At 50.0% G+C, this 18,697-nt stretch overlaps 1 protein-coding gene across 1 annotated transcript in view; it reads right to left on the bottom strand.

Annotated features, from left to right (window-relative positions):
* Pde9a (phosphodiesterase 9A) overlaps positions 1-18,697 on the bottom strand; it is a 67,083-nt gene that overhangs the window by 25,257 nt on the left and 23,129 nt on the right. Inside the window, exon 4 of the mRNA XM_090349712.1 lies at positions 16,771-16,814. Coding sequence (XP_090205838.1) covers positions 16,771-16,814 — 44 coding nt within the window. The remainder of the gene's footprint in view (positions 1-16,770; positions 16,815-18,697) is intronic.

Raw genomic sequence — 18,697 nt, 5'->3', positions numbered from 1 at the left:
GGAAAACCACTTAGTGTAATATATTGAATTAACAGGCTGTGGAGATGATCTTATCAACTAATTCATAAAAAGCATTTGACAAACATGCTACAAATTCATGAAGGATGTCCAAGAAAAATAGAAAGGGAGAGAAACTGTCTGTTTTTTTTTTTAAATTGAAAATTGATTTTTTTTTTCAAGGAGGTTGAACATAACCTCCTCAGTAACACCAAACTTCATGGTGAGAGACTGATGTCTTCTGCCTTTAAGAGTTACAAGGCAAAGAGGTCTGATCACCCCACCCTTCAATGTAACATGGAATTCCGATCAGTGCCACAGGGCAGGAAAAGGAAGTGATAGGCCTGCAGTTCAGAAAGGGAGACAGAAAACTGCCTCTGCTCATGACGCCATGGTTTATACAGAACACTCCACAATAAAACCTCCCAGAACTAACAAAGGAGGTTAGTGAGGTCAGAGGCTGCAGACAGACATACAAAAGTCAACTGTATTTTAATGTACTACTAATGGCCATGTGGACACTGAAATTAAGCATATAACACTTAGTATAAAACTAAGAAAACTAGGAAGAGTCTACATGCTGAAAACTCCGAAACACTAGTGAAAGAAATAAAAGATGATTAAATAAAGACCAGACCTACCATATTGATCTTAAAATTCAACAGAGCAAAGCAAAAATTACCAATTCCCCACAAATCAGTATTATGAAATTCCTAACAAGACACCGCTCCCTCCCCCCCCCCCCAGGTAGACCAGATGGTCCAAGACAAATGGACTGGAATGGTTTTAAAAGAGGCATGAAATGGGACAGTGAGTTTATTTGATTTCAACACTTATTAAGTAGTTACAGTAATAAAGACTATATGCTGTTGTTGAAGGGAAGAAATGTGAACAACAGAATAGAGCAAGGAGCACAGACATACCCCTTCCATTACTATTATTTTATTTTTAGTGCTGGTACTAGGGCTTGAAAGCAGGGCCTTCAACTCTCACTTGGCTTTTTGCTTAAGGCCGACACTCTATCTCTTGAATGATGCGTCCAGCTCAGCTCTTGGCTGATTGAGTGAGGTAAGAATTCTCATGGGCTTCCCCCCCCGCCCCCAGTTTGAACCTGTGACCCCAGGCTTTGGCCTCCTGAGCAGCTACTGGTGCTGGATGCATCACTGATCTTTTATTGACTGAAATAAAAGGCAAATGGAGGAAGGAAAGATAGTCTCTTAAAACAATGGTGCTGCAACAACTGAACATTCACAGGAAGACAGAGTCCCCCACTCCAACCTCACAGTTTACATCAATGTCAGTGCAAGCCAGGCCAGTTAAAAAACCAAGGGAGAGCTGGTATCTCAGGGCTGTAATCCTAGCTGCTCAGGAGGCTGAGAACTGAGGATCACAGTTTGAAGTCACCCTCAGCAGGAATTTGTGAGACTCCTCTTAGCTCCAATTAAGCACCAAAAAGCCAGAAGTGGTGCTGTGGGTCAAGTGGTAGAGTGACACCTTGAGTGAGAAAGCTATGGACAGCAACAGGTCTGGAGTATAAGCCCCAGGCTGGGCACCAAAACAGAAAAAAAAAATAATCTATGCAAAGTAAATTACGGCTGTGACAAAATATTTAGAGAAAATAAGATAAAACACCACAGAGGAAAAGAAATTGTCAGGATATTAGGCAAGGCAGTGAGTTCTTAGATCTAATACCAAAACCACAAACCAGAAAAGGAGCAATTAGCAAACTGAACTTCAACAAACCAAACTCTTTCCTTTGAGAAAGCTCCCATGAGGAGAGTGAGAAGCAAGCTGCAGCCTGGGAGGACATGTTTGCAGAGCAGGCTGTGACAAAGCTCTGAACACAGATGTGAAGGTCCTCTCCACTCAGCAGCAGAAACCGTGCCTGGACTCACATCTGTAATGCTAGCTACTCAGGAAGCTGAGATCAGAGGACGACGCCCAAAGCCGGAAGAGAAGCTGTGGCTCAAGTGGTAGAATGCTATCTTTGAGTGAAAAGGACAGGACATCACCCAAGCTTTCAGTTCAAGTCCCAGTACCAACACACGCATCTACAACAATGGAACGTAACCACTACACAACCTCCCAACTGCAACCCTGTGCCGAGGGAAATTAAGGTTCATGGGGCTAAGGAGCTGCAGGAAATGAAAGGAGCAGCTGGCAGGGTCCTGGCTGAGGTGGGCGTCTCCTGGCTGAGGTGGGCGTCTTACATGGCCCTTACTAGCTGGCTGTCCTCGGGCTTCAGGCCTGGAGCTGCCAGCGTCGGGCGCTGGGAAAAGGCTGCCTGCCTGCATGGAGAGTCTTCCTTTGGGCTTTTGAGGTAGAGATTCTTGGGCATCACTGGGGTTTGAACTCAGGACCTAGCAATTGCTGTACTGGGACTCTACCACTGATCCAAACCTCTGGCCTTGTTTTTCACTAATTATTTTTAGGATAAGGCATTGCTTCCTGCTCAGGTGTGAACTTGAGCCGTGATCTGCTTTCAGGCTCCCCGCTGTTGCCAGGGTTACAGGCATGTCCAGCTTCCCTCCAAGGAGAGAGTCTTTTTCTACCAGGGCCCATCTGGAGCCATGAGCCTCTCACGGCACTCAGGTTGTCAGGCCTGTGCCACTGTGCCCAGTGTGGAGGGGTCTCAGCCATCCTTTCTGCCCCCGTTGGCCTCACGCTGAGACCCTCCCAGCCAGCCGCTCGAGTACGTGAGATTACAGGTGTGAGCCACCTGTGTTTGCACTTAACTTCCGGCCCAGGCAGAAATTACACCTCAAGCTACTTCATCCCAGTCACTCTCTGCCAAGCTGAGTGTCAGGAGCAGATATTGGAACCCTGATGGGTGGTGCAGCCACACCTCGGCTCACATGCCACCATGACAACGTCATTTGTAGAGGGGGTCCAGAACCAAAGCCTTCACGGCCACCCACCTCCATTACCAACCCTGTACTCCAACGCAAAGCCTGGAGCGCTCACGGCACACCCGGCGCACTGTGCAAGTCTGCATTCTCTCACCGGAGAAAAGCCAGCCGCCATACGTGCACACACAGAGCCCTGAGCCCTGATGTGTATGTCTCCAGTGCTGGACTTCCTCCAGTGCTCTTTCCTTCCAGCGGATCTCAGAACTTAAAAATGGGCCGCGAAAGATGGATGTGCTACCCTCCAGGCCACCCTGGGCCTGCTGCCTTCTCCCCTTGGGTCCTGACTGCTGCTTGTTGTCACTGGGAGCTAAGGGAGGCCATCTCCTCGACGGTCCTGGCTCTATATACTGCTGACTCCAGGCTGAGCAACTATGATCCCACCTGCAAAGCCCTGAAAGGGCTCATTTATTACCATTATGAGTGCATATTAATTGGGCATATTAGTGGTTTCATAGTGTCACACCTGAATTTGCATATTTCATAGTGTGTGTGTGTGTGTGTGTGTGTGTGTGTCAGGACCCGGGTGATGTCCCTTAGATTTGTTTTGCTTAAGGCTGGCACTCTACCATGTGGGCCACAGCTTTACATCCAGATTTTTTGCTGGTTAATTGGAGATAGGAGACTCTGAGATTTGTCTGTCTGGGCTGATCTGAATTGCAATCTCAGATCTCAGCTTTCTGAGGAGCTGGGGATTATGGACCTGAGCCAGGACCCAGGGGTACACTCCATACGTTGACCAGGCCTGTCTTCCCCAGGGTCCTACTTGCCCTCCCCTCGCCCACCACCTGGCTCTTTCCTAACAGTACTTGTTTCCGTTTCTACATATGAGCTAAGCCTGTGTGCTTGTCTTAACTCCCTGAGTGCACTGAATCCCAGGGAGCCTGAAACCTGCGTCTCGGGGACAAGTGTCCCATTGCACACGGCCAGCCTTCTGGGGACAGCACACCCTGTCACACAGGTCCTACCAGCGCTCGGTGTCCTGAGCCCACAGCATTACAGCAGATATCAGGGATTTTGTCTGGGAGATGTTTTCAACCAGCAGTCGGGGACATGACTGTGTCGTGGGGGTCTCTGTGGACCCCTGGGGGAGAGATGCAGAAGTCCAAGGCTGGGGAGGGAAGTCAGTCCACTGACTGGCTGAGGGACAGGGCACTTTCCAGGGACACCGCCCCATGGACAGCAGCCATATCACCCTGAGCCCCCCACCTTCTGCGGGAGACCGTGGGGTTTACAGAGCAGGCTTTACAGTGGGCCGGTCCATTCTGCTCAGCAGCAGTGGTGAGGGGCCTAGCCCGCTGTCCGTCTGCCTTCTGCAGCCTCAGGTGGATGGACTGCTATACACCGGCGGACACCTCTGGTGAGCGGTGGCAGCGTCTGCATCCCCCCCATGATGAGTGCCATCGGCAGTGCTGTGGCCAGCAGGGCTCACATGGCACCAGAGAGCCATTCTGAGACCATTTCCATCCAGCTATGGACTTGCCCACTTGACCAGGTCCAGGGTCTGGGGTACAGGGAGCCTTGGGGGATTGGGGCGGGGGCAGCTCGAAGGTGTTGGACTGGATTCTGCTTCAGGTATGGCAGGCTGGGCACCTGCCCCAGGATTGCCCAGCAGGGTGACAGGGCAAAGGCCACCTCCTGACTCTGCTGTGGGCTTCAGGAACTGGTTCAAGGAATCTGCCCCCGCCTCGCCCATTTCTTCCAGGAATTGTTCCTGCCCAGCACACTCAGCTCCCTGGGTGGGTGGACAGGAAAGCCTCGTCTTCAGCTCCCAGTCTTTGCCAGTTAGCCAACCAGCAGCTCGCCTTTTTAACCTGTGCCATGGCCCCAGCCCTCTGCACACCCCAGCTGCTCTGACACTCATCCCCTCCTCTACTGGCAAAGCCAGTCTTCCTGTCCCACCAGCCCTTCCCCTCCCCAGAAGGAAGGAGACCCGAGGGCCACAGCCCTGGCATTTGCCTGGCAGGCCTCTGACCCGAACAACAGCATGAGAAACTGCAGAGTTTGTGGGTGCCACACGTTATGTCTCAGACCACACAGTGAGCTGTGAGCTACATCCATGTGAATCTTCACTTGAAGAGGCAGAGTAAACCCTGAGCTTTCCTTCTAGAAACATGCTCTCCCCTCTGTACAAGCTTCCCAAAGCACTGCAAACTGGTTTTTTGTTTTTCCCTTTCATTAAGGGAATCAGGCATATTACTTGTCCCCAAGTAAATAAGCACTGAAGAAATCCCCAAAATAGCAGAGGATGCATTGACTCCATTCTTGTCCAGGCTCAACCCCTGGGATCGGGGCTGTCTGGCTTCCTTCCTGTGGTGGGGCAGTGGCACCAGCCCTCTTCTAGAAAATCAAGAAGGGCCGACTCACCTCCTGTCTCTCTCACTCTCTCGAGGCCCTGTGGCTACCCTCCAGCCAGCAGGTTCAGAACAGTCATTTACACTGTTTATGGACTTCATAAAATAGACATTCAGAAAGAGGAGGAGAACATTTCCTTTATAGCCCAAGAATACAATAAAGTTATATGATTAACTGTGTCTGCTCCTCGTTTCTTAAAGGCACAGGGCCCTTACTCTGGCCTGGCCTACTGAGAAATCACGCCCTGTAGTCAAGCAAAACCACCAGGCATTTCAAGCTCCCGTGAAATTCTAGGGTATGCCTGTGACTACCTGTTGATTCCAATTCAAGGGTAGCTCTTGGTTGAGAATTCTTAGGGAAGAGGAGTTTGTGCCCTGCACAACTTGCATCCAGAGTGTGGGTATAAAGTCTCTCTCCTCATCCCAACGCCGAGTCTGCAAACAGCACAGGCTCTGGGGAGTATGTGGGCATTCTCCCTCTCCATGTGGTAGACACCAGCCCTGTGCCCTCTCCTGAGCAATCCTTGTGCCTGGGTGCTGTTCTCAGGACTTGGGGTGGAGGAGGTCATTCAGAGAAGGCAGACTGCAACAGGCAGCCTCGAGCCCATTCCGCCCTGCCCTGGTCAGGCAGGGCCACCGAGCTGCGTGCAGCAGAGCCCCACTCCGTCTCAGCAGAGGAAATGATAACATCCCCCCTACAGAGAACAAAGGCAACTTTTGTCTAGAATGCTGTGTCACATGTATGCTGCAGGGATCTCGAAGGAATCCTAGTCTGGGACCAGCAGTGAGGGGACCCCGAGCCACTGCTAGACAGTGGCACAGAGACCTGATGCCCTGCAGATAAGTAAGGGATTCCATTTCTGCTCACCTCATGGATCTGGAGCTTTGACCTGTGTCAAATGATCCGCACACACCTCATTCCAGAAAGAACTGTGTCAGGATAAACTTGGATCCAATAAACACACATACTGCTGGATGGAAGACAGGATGCTTGCGAGGTCTAGGAAAGCAGCCTCTCTTTTGTAAACCAAAGGCTTTACTGCATCAGTGGGCCTTGAATAGCACAGACAATGTTGGCGACATCCTAAGAAAGAGCCAGTAGCTCTACCTCCCAGAAGAATGAAAGCTCGGTATATACCCTCTACTAGGAAGCTTAATGGCCAAGCCACACACCCATGAACAGGAGCCCAGTGAGTGAAAGCTGCGGGTAGGGGGCTGAGGGGGGGAGGGAAAGAGAGAAAGAAAGAAAAAAAAAAACCAACAACCCTATAGCAGTTGGAAACATGGCTCAATTGGTAGAGTACCTGCCAATGAGCAAAATCGTCAGGGAGTGAGAGTCACAAGACAGTTGCTAGGTGCTCAGAGAACATGGAAATGAGAGGGGAGCCCCCAGGGGTAAGCCTTGGGGATCCAAGCGCTGTATAAACTCTTCTTCTCCTTGCTTGTGCAGGCTGAGCCCAGTCCGGGTAGCAGGGCGGGGTAAACACCTCAGATAACACCTGGGAGTGTTACTCTAGAGACCTACTGTGACAAGGCGTAAAACCAGAATATCTCCCAGCTCTCCACCACGCTAAATGCACATCAAGGCAATCAGTATGAGAAGAAAGCTTTCTTTCAGCTCCTGGTTCCGAGGCTCTTCGGGTTTGGTCCCATGGCCCCCTCTGGGCTTGTGGCAAGGCAGAACCTTGCAGAACCTCAGGGCAGAGGAAACTGCTAACATCATGGTGACCAGGACACAGGGAGAAGGGGCTGGGGTCCCCACGCCCCTGCAAGCCACGCCCCTGTGACCTCACTTCCGTCCTCTAGGCCCGCATCCTCAAGGTTTCACACTTTCTGAGAGCTCCATTAGCTGAGGGGCTAAGCCCTCAACACACGATCTTAGGGGCAACTCTGAAGATCTAACCCGTAACACCAAAGTTGACAAAGTTGAGAGATTCTACAATGTTTTTCATGATGTTGATACACAATAAAAGCACAAGCATGCAAAGAAATATGAAATGTGACCACAGCCCAAGGAAATCACCTAGTGGAAGTCTAGGTGACTCAGAACCGAATCCAGGAACTGAAATAAACACATCAGGATCCCAATAAGTCAACTGTAATAGGTCCGAGGACCTTAGCATGAGATGTTAGTAAAAAGCTAACAGATGTGGAATCTCAGGGGAGAAATCTGCAAGTAACACTCCAGTAAAAATTTCAGAATGTAAAAATAAATCACCTGAAATAAAAAAATTCGTGGATGTGTTTACAGCAGTCGAGCCTCAGCACAATAGTCAGAGAGTTGGGGGACAGATCAATGTATGCTACTCAATCTGAAAAAGAGAAAAATGTCCTAAAATACAAAGAACAGAAGCCGCACCAACCAGAGCAGGAATGAGAGCAAGCTTTCTAACACTTCAGACATTTAAATCTCAGAAGAAGAAGTGCATAAAATACACGTAAAGAAGTAAATAATGGCCTAGTACAGGTGACTCATATCTATAATGTCAGCTTCTCACAAGGCAGAGAGTAGAATTGTATTCCAAGCCTTCCCTGGAAAAACTCAGTGAAACCCCATCTCAATTTACAAGCTAGATGTGGTAGTATGCATCTGCTTGGTCCAGGCTGACCTGGGACATAATGGAAGGCTCTATGCAAGAAATTATAAAAGCAAAAAAATGGACGGGAGGCAAGTACAGGCCCTGAGTTCAGGTCCTAGGATTTCCCCGGTACAGGCCCAAAATGGCCAGACAAAAAATAATGGCTGAAAAATTTGCCAATTTGTGGACCAAGAAAACTCAGAAGGCTCAGTAAAAGGGAAGGCAGGACCAGACATGTCGTAGACAAGCCTCTGAAACCCAAAAATAAAGAGAAAGGCCTTCTGAGTTGCCTTCAGAAAGCAGCCAGAAGAAAGACAATCCATCCCACAAAGGGGAGTCATAACAAAATAAAAGCTGACTTTATATCAGAAGCAACAGAGGCCTGGAAAAATAAAACCAATCAAACCTTAAACTTCTTATGGAAAGAGAGAGAGAGAGAGAGAGAGAGAGAGAGAGAGAGAGAGAGAGAGAGAGAGAGAGAGAGAGAGAGAGAGAAAAGCACAAAATTCTATTCTCTGAACAATAATCCTTCCATCAAGGCAAAATGAAGACAGGAGGGCAAGGTAAAGACAATCAGAAACTACTGGTCCCTGCCAGACTTGCTAGAGAGAAATGTTAAAAGCATGAAGAAATTCTTCAGGCTGAAGGGAGCACAAGATCATGGAAGCTGTAATGTGCAGGAAGAAAGAACGACATTGGAAATGTGCAGGCAATGACTGAAACATTATCCTTAAATCTTCTCGTAATTTCTTAAAAAAAAAACTGGCTATTTAAAGCAAAAAATTACAGTGTCTTCTGGGAATTAAAAGGGTGTGGGTAGGAAGGGCATGGTGGCAACGGCTGGAAGACTGAGGAGTATCCAGCCAGTTACACACCTGCCATGTCTCACTCAGCTTCTGCAAAGCTAGACTGGCTCTTCCATAGGACTCAGTAACGTGCCGTTTGGTGTTTGGCTGCAGTAGAAGAACTTTGACCTGCACACCGATGTTATAGAAGCTTTAAGCATCATTACTGCAGCTAGGCCACTAGGGAGCTGCTTTCAGTGAGTGAGTGGATGAAGAGAATGGGACATGCTCTACCAATGAGTATCATTGAATGCTAACAAGCCTTGAATGGGCACAGGAGAGCAGGCATGCACAGTAGGAGGTGGAAGCAGCCAATGGGAAAAAGTTGCCCTGGGATGTTCCAACCACGTGACCCCAGGGAGCGAGGTCATCAGAGGTGGGATTGAAGGGATCAATACCACTGTCAGACACTGGCTCCATGGCAGGGCCCAGGCTGGCCCACGACTCTGGGCTCTGGAGCTACCCCTGCTTCAGCCTTCTGAGTTGGCTGGGAGGGCAGGTGTGTGTCACCACGCCCAGGGTCGCCCAGGAGACTTGTAGAGCTGTCTGATGCTCTGAAGGCAGAAATGCGACTCTAGATATTTGTTTAAACCTGTGAAATGCACAGAGCCGAGAGCAAATCCTGTGTGAACTGTGGACTTGGGCTGGTGATACGCCATTGTGGGTTCAGTGACTCTCATGGTGGGGGGCTGACAGTGAGTGGCAGAGGTGGCCTGGGTGTGAGAGAAACACATGAGGACTCTGTGCTTGTCACTCAGTTTTGCTGTAAACACACACACACTTAATCTATGAAACACTGTAATCCTTAGACTAACCAACTCAAAGCCATGCCGAAAGGTACAGCTGAAAGGCCAGGAAGGAATTAGGTTGAAAGCTGGGCTCTGGTGGCTCACATCTGTAATCCTGGCTGTTTAGGAGGCTGAGATCTGAGGACCATGGCTTGAAGCTGACCTGGGCAGGAAAGTCTTTCATCTCTATTAGCCAGAAGTGGATCTGTTGCTCATGTGGTAGAAGGGCAGCTCTGGGAGAGAAGGCAAGGGACAATGCCCAGGCCCTACGTTCCAGCTCCAGTACTGGCACAGAACAAAACAAAACAAAATAGGGCCGGGAGTGTGGCCTGGTGGTAGAGTGCTTGTCTAGCATGCACGAAGACCCGGTTTAGATTCCTCGGTACCACGTGCATAGAAAGAGCTGGAAGTGATGCTGAGGCTTAAGTGGTAGAGCTCTAGCCTTGAGAAAATCCAAGGACAGTGCTCAGGCCCTGAGTTCATGCACCCAGACTGGCAAAACAAAACAAACAACAAAAAAACCAAACCAAACCAAAACAAAAACACAACAACAGGGCCGGAGTTTGGCCTAGTGGTAGAGTGCTTGCCTAGCATGCACAAAGACCCAGGTTCAATTCCTTGGTACCACAGACATCGAAAAAGCTGGAAGTGGTGCTGAGGCTCAAGTGGGAGAGCTCTAACCTTGAGAAAGTCCAAGGACAGTGCTCAGGCCCTGAGCTCAAGCCCAGGACTGGAAAAAAAAAAAAAACAAACAAAAAACAAAAAACCAGGTTCAACATCTGGGAAATGCAAATTGAAGCTACAGTGAGGATGGATCCCACACATCTACCTGAATGTTTCAAGAGCGGCTGGTGCTGGGATGGACGGGGCCCGAGGACCCCTGACCATCGCGGGCGGGAGGCGGCCTGGCACAGACGCTCCAGGAAACCACTTGGCATTTGTTAAGAAGTAAGGCACACGCATGCCACGTGACCCCGCTCTCCTGGCCAGGTGGACCCACACTGGGAATGGCCGGGCCCTCCACAGCTCTCGTGAACAGGTGCACGGCCTACTGTGTGGAGTAGCCAGCAACTATGGTAACCTTTGAAATCCGGAGCTGAGCCCAGCTCAGGATACTGGGGGGCTTGTGCCAGAGCGAAGCCCCGAACAGACAGAGGCTGGGCTGCCAGAGGCTAGGTGCTGAGTGAGTGCTGTGTGGAGGGCTGCGTGGAGGAAGCACACAGGAAGTTTCCTGGGGTGATGGACACATCCCTGTGTTGTGTGGGGAGACAACCTGCACACGTCCTTTCACAAAAGCCTCACAAGGCACCAGTGGAACTTGTGCAGTGCAGTCACCGCAGTTAGACACATCCAGGTGCAGGCATCTCTTAGGAATGGAGGGGCCCAGACCTGCTGGACCGAGTGCTGGCAGCATCCTCCACTGTACCGCAGTCTGCAGGTGGGGCTTGAACACCTGGGGCTCTGTGTGCTCTCTGTGTCTTGGCCTGCAGCCCGCTGAGCACTGCTCAGAGCTGCTGGTCTGTTGGCCAAAGTACCCTCAGGTGCGTGAACCCCTGGCCCCAGAAATGGCTATTCTTCATTTATATCCAGCATCTCAGTGTGTTAAAAATAACGCAAGCCAGAGATGACTAAGTCTGAGCTTATAGAGCTTAAAAGCCTTACAGCTTTGCAGTGAAATCACACTAAATATAGAAAATATTATTAAGAAGCATTATTATTTCTCACGAACAACACATCTGTGCTCAAATTTCAAGCAGGAACTTGACTTTGGCGCATCCCAGTGCCTGCTGTGCTCGGGCTAGCTTACACCTCAGGAGGCATTCCTGCTCCATCAAAATCCTGCCATGCCCCTGAGACTTCGATTTGGGCCATTCAGTAATGCCCTGGAGGTTATTTGAAACGACAGTCAACTTGATAAGTGGGAGTCTTTGCTAAGCATTTGGCATAAATTACTTCATTTGTCTTCCTAGAAAGGGGAGAGATATGGATTATAATTCCAATTTTGTTCTCCCTTGCAAACAGCTGCAACAGTGAAGGTGCTGGAAACCAGAAGGCTCTGAGTCACCCCTGGCCTCTGACCTGGGAAACAGAATGTGAGCCAGGCTCAAGGGAACCAGGCAGGCTGTGCCTTGGCCTGTGGGCTTCACGAGGCCTCCCCATCCAGGTACAGGGCGAGCAGAAGGGCACCAAGGCAGGATGTGGTTCTGCTCGTTCTCTAGGGGAAGCAGAAGCTGGAGGACAAGCAGAATCCACCCCCTCCTCAGGCCGACTGAACCAGCCCTGCTCAGGCTAAGCAGGAGAACACGGAGGAGCACAGCCACCCAGGGCGCACAGTGGCGGCTGGAGGCCTAGCAAAGGCCCTCTGTCTGATCAAGAAGCATAGTGGCTGCCACACAGCTCCAGCTCACGGCGCCCGCCTCAAGCTTGGGGTGGCTTGGGCAAGAGCAGGTTGCCTTCTTGTGGCGCTCTCCCATGGGCTGTGGCCGCCGTGCTAAGTGATGATCCCATGTGGCTCAGGCACCTGTCTCGGAGCAGGTGCACAGCTATTGGCTGTGGATGGCAGTGGTGAATGTGAGAATTGGGAAAATACCCCTGCCTGAGTCTGAGCTGTTGTACTCAAGTAAAATTGATCGATGACTCCAAGACTGCCAAAGGAACCAGCACCATTGTCATGAAAGGATGTATACAAGCAACTTTGTCCCATGTTCTTAAGTTCACTAATAAAAAGGAAGAATAATCCAGCCACCGGATTATCATCCAGAATGAGGGGAAAATAAAAATAAGCTTTCTTGATTTGTGTGTGTGTGTGTGTGTGTGTGTGTGTGTGTGTGTGTGTGTGTTGGTATTAGGGCTTGAACTTTGGGCTCACTGCTGGCACTCTACTACTTCAGCAACATCTCTACCTTTCTTTTCTTTTTGGTTGGCTAACTGAAGCCAGTCCTAGAGACTGACCTCAGGGCCTGAGCACTGTTCTTGGATTTTCTCAAGACTAGAGTTCTACCACTTTAGCCACAGCACTACATTTTGGCTTTTTTCTATGTATGTGGTACCAAGGAGTCAAACCCAGGTCTTCGTGCATGCTAGGCAAGCACTCTACCCCTAGGCCAAACTCCTGGCCCCGGTTGTCTCTCTGGGTTGGCTCTGAACCTTGATTCTCAGATCTCAACCTGAGTATCTAGGATTATAGGCATGAGCCATCAGTGCCTGGCCTTGACTTGACTTTATTTTGCTCCTCCTCCTCCTCCTCCTCTTTCCCCCCTCCTTCTCTCTCTCTCTTTCTTTTTGAACTGACATCTCACTATGTTGTTCAGGTCGGGCCTCAAGTCTGGGGTTCAAGAGATTCTCTTCCCTCAGCTTTGCATGTACCAGTGACTACAGCTGAGTGCCCCTGTCATAGGCAGTCTTCTGCAAGAGGTTTCGCCTACGTGGACCTTATATATTTACAGAGGCTGGTAAATAAGGGAGGTTCTTCTCTAGCTCTTTCCTGCTTGCAAACAAGCAGGGGCTGTTTGTTTCTGGCTCCCAAGAGTCCTTGTGCTTCCTGGTACTGATATGGACCTGGGTCAGGACTGGCCTGTTCTACCACTGGTGCCACAGCTCCACTTCTAGTCTGTCCGTCTGTCCTTCCTTTCTCCCTCTTTCCCTCTCTTGCCCTCCCTCCCTCCCCCCTCTCTTTCTTTCCTTTTGCCAGTCCTGGGGCTTGAACCCAGGGCCTGAGCACTGTCCTTGAGTTTTTTCAAGGCTAGAGCTCTACCCCTTGAGCCACAGCACCACTTCCTGCTTTTCCTATGTATGTGGTACTGGGGAATTGAACCCAGGGCTTTTACACGCTAGGCAAGCACTCAGCACCTAGGCCATGCGCCTGGCCCCTCCCTCCCTTCCTTTTTTTTTTTTCCTCTCTCTCTTTTTTTTGTAGTAGTTAAATGGAAATAAAGAGTTTTATTAATTTTCTTTGAACTACAATCCTCAGTCTCAGCCCGCTAAGTAACTGGGATGTATAGGACCGAGCCTGGCAAAAGTCATGTTCTTTGTAATACTCTGAATGGCACAGTCCCTTGGGACCAGTGGAGGCCTCCCTAGAGCCTGGGTCTCTAAGAGGGGAGGCAAGGGAAAGGCTGCTGCTACAGGACATTGTGGGGCTGGGCCAGACAGCTTCAGGCTGGTCTGGAAACAGAGTTCCACCTCCTCTCTTGAGGTAAATGTGTCCTGCAGGTTCAAGGTGGATGGGCTACAGACAGGGCCTCATTGAGGGGCTGTGTGCAGAGCGCAGTCCTGGAAGGCAGGCAGCTCAGGAGGTGGGAGCTGGAGGGCTGGGGCGGTGGATCCCTAAGAATCAGCTCTGAAGGGAAAATGAAATCAAAATGCCCTTTTCTGGCTGGTCTCCTGGATGATGGCATCTACTGGAACACTGCAGGTCAGAGGTCCAGGGATTTCCAGACCATCCACAAGGGGGATCAGCCTGGTAGGAATCAGACCCGGGGGTGGGGGTGGGGGTGGAGGGTGTTTTGCCAGGGAAACCACAGCACCTTCTTGCTGAAGAATACATAGGGTTGGTCTCACAGGCTGGTCCTGAGGGACTGAGCAGCCCCAGGCCCACCATGGGCCTCTCCCCTTGGTGACTTCTTTCTCTGAAGAGCACAGCCCTGCCCTGTCCTGCCCAGTAGCAGCGTCTGCAGCCCTGCCCCTCCCATGCTGCAGCATGTGCGTGCATGGGGGGCTGACCAAGGCTGGCCCTGCTGGCCGGTGTTCTCAAGAAGGGCCCTCCCCGCAGTAGGGCGGGTACCCACCCCCAGCCAGGCTCCCGTCCAGCTCCATCCCTCTTCTAGAGTGTGTACATCTCGGCCTGCAGCAGTTGTCTTTTGTTTTGGACTGTTCCTGGCACAATCAGGAGAAATACCCCTTCCTGTCCCCCCACAAGACATTATGAATGCTATTCACACAGGCCTCTGTGCTTTACAACACCTCTCATTTCCCAAACTCCTCTGCGAGATCTGTGGGCAGTCACTCTTAGACCTACAAGTGCCTCTCCCTGACCAAGTGTCCGCCAGATCAGACCCTGCCTCTAATGGCTAAGCCAGGCAATCGCTTCTCTTACTGGATCCTGAGAGATCTTTTCTGCTCTGTCCATAGGGTGATGGCTGGACATCCACTAAAAATTCCTGGAAGACAGTGATACATCTTTAGCAGCCAGAAGGAAAGAGACACAACAGACAGAGAAAGAAGATCGAGACAAATGACAGCCCTCTGCAGATGCTGCACCAGCTGAGAGACAATGAGACACTGTCACACTAAAATCCCACTGCCTGTGGCAAGAGATGTCCCTCCAAACCTGAGCTGAGATAACACCTTTGGTGGACAAACAGAAGCAGAGGAAGCGTTTACAGCTAGAGTGCCAGCACCACACAGTGCTAGGGTTCAAGAAGAAGGACCACATCAGGCACTGAAGCTCAAAACCGACCTGTTGACAGCCAAGATCCTAACACTGCATCATGGGGTTCAAAATACAGACAGAATACATGCAAAGCACAAAGAAAGCACCCGAGCGCATGTCCACCCATACCCTGCAGGCGCCACAAAGGATACTGCCTCTCACAGGCAGGCTGAAACTAAGAACCACCACAAAGAATAAGACACACAGCTCAGGAACCAAGACAAGAAGCAAAAGCAGCATTAGACAATGCTCAGAGTCCAAAAGATGTGGGGAAAAGCGAAGGAAAAAAGCAATAAAAATAACAATGGAACAAGCAGAACATGAGTAGGAAAGGCAGTAGATGTAAATCAACCACATCTATAATTATGCTCAATGCAAATGGTGTAAAAATTACAAATGCAATTATGAAGCTGAAATGGCTACAAGTTGTAATTGGCTGCCTTTTAGAAAGTGTCTTCAAAGCTAAAATCATGAAAGTTCCAGAAGAAAACAGGAGCAAATATCACACCTATGGCATAAACTAAGACTTCTTAGACCGGAGATGAAAAGCACAGAATCATCAAGGAATAAAATCAACACATTTGGGTTAAAATGGAAAACTTCTGGCTGGGTGCTGGCACCTCACACCTGTAATTCCAGCTACTCTGGAGGCTGAGATCTGAGGATCACGGTTTGTTCCAGCCCAGACAGGAAAGTCTTTGAGACTCTTATCTCCAATTAACCACCAGAAAATTGGAGGTGGTGCTGTGGCTCAAGTAGCATTAATGTGCACAGCAATCTTATTATAAAAGCCTGCAAACCAGAAACAACCCCAACACTCATCCTTATATGCAAGGAAGACACACCATGGGGTGGCGCACACCAAAGTGCAAGAAAAAGGAATTAATTATTGAAGCATGCAGCAACACAGGCCAGCATCAGAATCACCGGATCAAAAAAAGGGGAGATACATTGTGTAATTTCCTTTGTAATAACCTTTTGTCACTGAGGGTTTTCTGCTTGTTAGGCAGGCACTCTAGCATCTCAGCTATGCCTCAGCTCTACTTACTCTGTTCTTTTTACTCAGGCAGCCTGAACCATGATCCTCTATTTCTGTTTCCTACCACCATTGGGATGACAGACCTGTGCCACAACGCTCAGCTTTTTCTTCAAGCTGGATCTCATCAACTTCCCCCACCACACTACCCCAGCTAGCCCGGAACCATGGTTCCCTCACCTCTGTCTCCTGAGCAGCGAGGATGGCGGGTGTGAGCCACTGAACTCAGCCATCAATTGAGGTGGGATCTTGTACTCTTTTTTGGGGGATTGGGGCTGGCTTGAAACTTTGATCCTTTGCTTCCCAAGTAACCAGGATATGAGCCAATGATGCCTGCTTACATGGGATTCTTAGAAAGGGGATCTGATCAGTAGTGGGTGAAGGCAAGTGGCTGGGCAGACGGACCCCAGGAGTGAGGTCCTTGAGGCAGAGTGAACATTCTGTATTCTGACTTTAGTGATGGTGACAGGTGAGCACATATCCATGTAAATGGGAGCAGCTCATTATGCGTAAATCATACGTGGATAAGAGCAAGGTAACCATCCAAAAGGAAATAGCAATCCTAGCAAAATAACATGACTGACAGGCGAGGCATGCTGAGAACACTGTGGGGTGGTAGCTGCTTGCAGGGCAGTGTTGGGCCCTGGGAGACCAGCTGACCCCCCAGTCTCAGGGTCAGGCAGGGCTCAGATGGGCATCTCCAAGGTCATGTGGGGTTTCAAATTATGTAACCACAGCAGGCTGCAGGGTTAAAGGCCTAATGTACCTACTCTGCTACACGGGGACTGCCTTCTGATTTTTTTTTCATTAAAAAAAATGACAGCAAGGCCTTACCAGACAGCTGTTTCACGGCCACAGGTCTCACTTTGTAGGGAGTTCTGCAAAAAGAACAGAGTGCCAGTATGAGATGCTGTCAAGACACTGCATGTCTGCTTGCAGAGACAAGCTGAAGCTGGCAAGAATTAAGAGTTCAGTGGAGCCCTCCTCCTCCTCCTCCTCCTCATCCTCCTTCTTCTTCTTCTTGTTCTTCTTCTTTTTTTGTGGGTCATGGAGCTTGAATTTGACCTAGGCTTTGTCCCTGAGCTCTTCAGCTCAAGGCTACCACTCTACCCTTGAGCCAAGCCCCACTTCCCATTTTCTAGAGGTTCATTGGAGAGAAGAGTCTCAGGTCCTTTTGTGCCCGGGCTGGCTTTGAACCTTGATCCTCAGATCTCAGCCTCCTGAGTAGTTAGGATTACAGGTGTGAGCCACCGCGCCCGGCTGGCCTCCCTCTTTCCCCACCTTCTTTCTTGTCCTAGGACTGCAACCCGGGCTTTGTGTACGGAAAGCGTATTCGCCACCACTAAGCTGTACTTTCAGATCCGCATTATTAAAAGGATCCACTTCTCTTATAATGCTCTTATTTGGCTGACGGAACAAGTTGGTTTTTGTTGTTGTCCTTGTCACTTCTACCAATCAAAGATCAACCAACAGCATTTGACACTGCTTCGAGACCCGCTGACATGCTCACATATGCTATGGAGGCTCACAGCAACAGCACCCCACGTAACAGGTCGTTCCATCACTTACCCCAGCAATGACAAGGCCCAGCGAGTCTGCACTGAGGTCACCAGCAATGCATATGGCAGACAAAAGGCCACTGTCATTGATGCAAGGACTGTTGGTCAGGAGCTGCATGAGGACCCCAAGGCCAGTGGAAGCTGAGTCCCAGAAGCAGCAATGGCCAGCAGGGGTTGAAAGCAGCAGGCAAGGTGTACTTCCAGCAAAATCAAACCCTAATAGCTGCAGGGCAGTAGGAAGCAGTCCTCACAGGCCAGCCTTACATGCAGCCCGGCAACAGAGGTTTTCCTTTCCTGGCTTATGTGGCTCAGAGGAGGCTCTCCTTGTACAGATGGAGCGTAGAATACATGAGCCTTCATTCATCCTGGCAAGTGAGCACTGAACATCAGGACACCATCAGAGGTCTTAGGTCCTTCATCATCCCTTCTTTTTTTTTTCTTTTTGCTAGTCCTGGGGTTTGAACTCAGGGCCTGGACACTGTCCTGGAACATTTTTTTTTTTTCTCAAAGCTAGCGCCCTACCACTTGAGCCACAGCACCACTTCTGCCTTTTTCTGTGTGTGGTACTGAGGAATCAAAGCCCGGTCTTCCTCTAGGTGAGCACTCTACCACTAGGCCACACTCCCGGCCCTCATCGTCCCTTCTTTAGTGAAGGCCATGTCCACAGGTGCTGGTGATACAGCCATGAACAAGACCAACATGCACCCTAGCCACAGGCCTTCCTCTTCAAGTCCAGCCCAACAGGACGCATGCCACTCTGAATGGCTCAGCACCACCACCACCACTACGGTGTCTCCTTGTGCAGATGGCACACGGGGCATCCTGCAGTGCTAAGGCCTCATAGCCCCAGATTCCTTTGGGAGGTGACTGAGGTTGGACAAGGTCATGAGGAAAGAATTTGTGTCCTTGTGAGTGTACCAGATTATCTGCCCCCACCCCATCTCTCTCTTTCCCTCTGCCATATGAGGAAGATAAGCTGAGAGGCGGCTGGTTGCGAGCCAGGAAGGGACCATGCTGGCCCCCCAGTTTCTGACTTCCAGCCTGCAAAAGGCCTCCCTGTGGGATTTTGGTTAGAGTAGATGCCCTGTGTGTCCCTTCAGTTATTAAAAAAAATGGAAGACAAATGTATTCAGAGTGGTGTCCAACAGAGAATGAGCTGAATTCTGCAAAAATAAGGCACAGTAAATACGGAATGACACCCA

Source organism: Megascapheus bottae, chromosome 1 (assembly GCF_031878675.1).
Source record: "Megascapheus bottae isolate mThoBot1 chromosome 1, mThoBot2.hap1, whole genome shotgun sequence".
In the NCBI taxonomy this organism is placed as follows: Eukaryota; Metazoa; Chordata; class Mammalia; order Rodentia; family Geomyidae; genus Megascapheus; species Megascapheus bottae.
The sequence above is the reverse complement of the archived record's forward strand: the minus strand, read 5'-3'. Positions and strand labels throughout refer to the sequence as shown.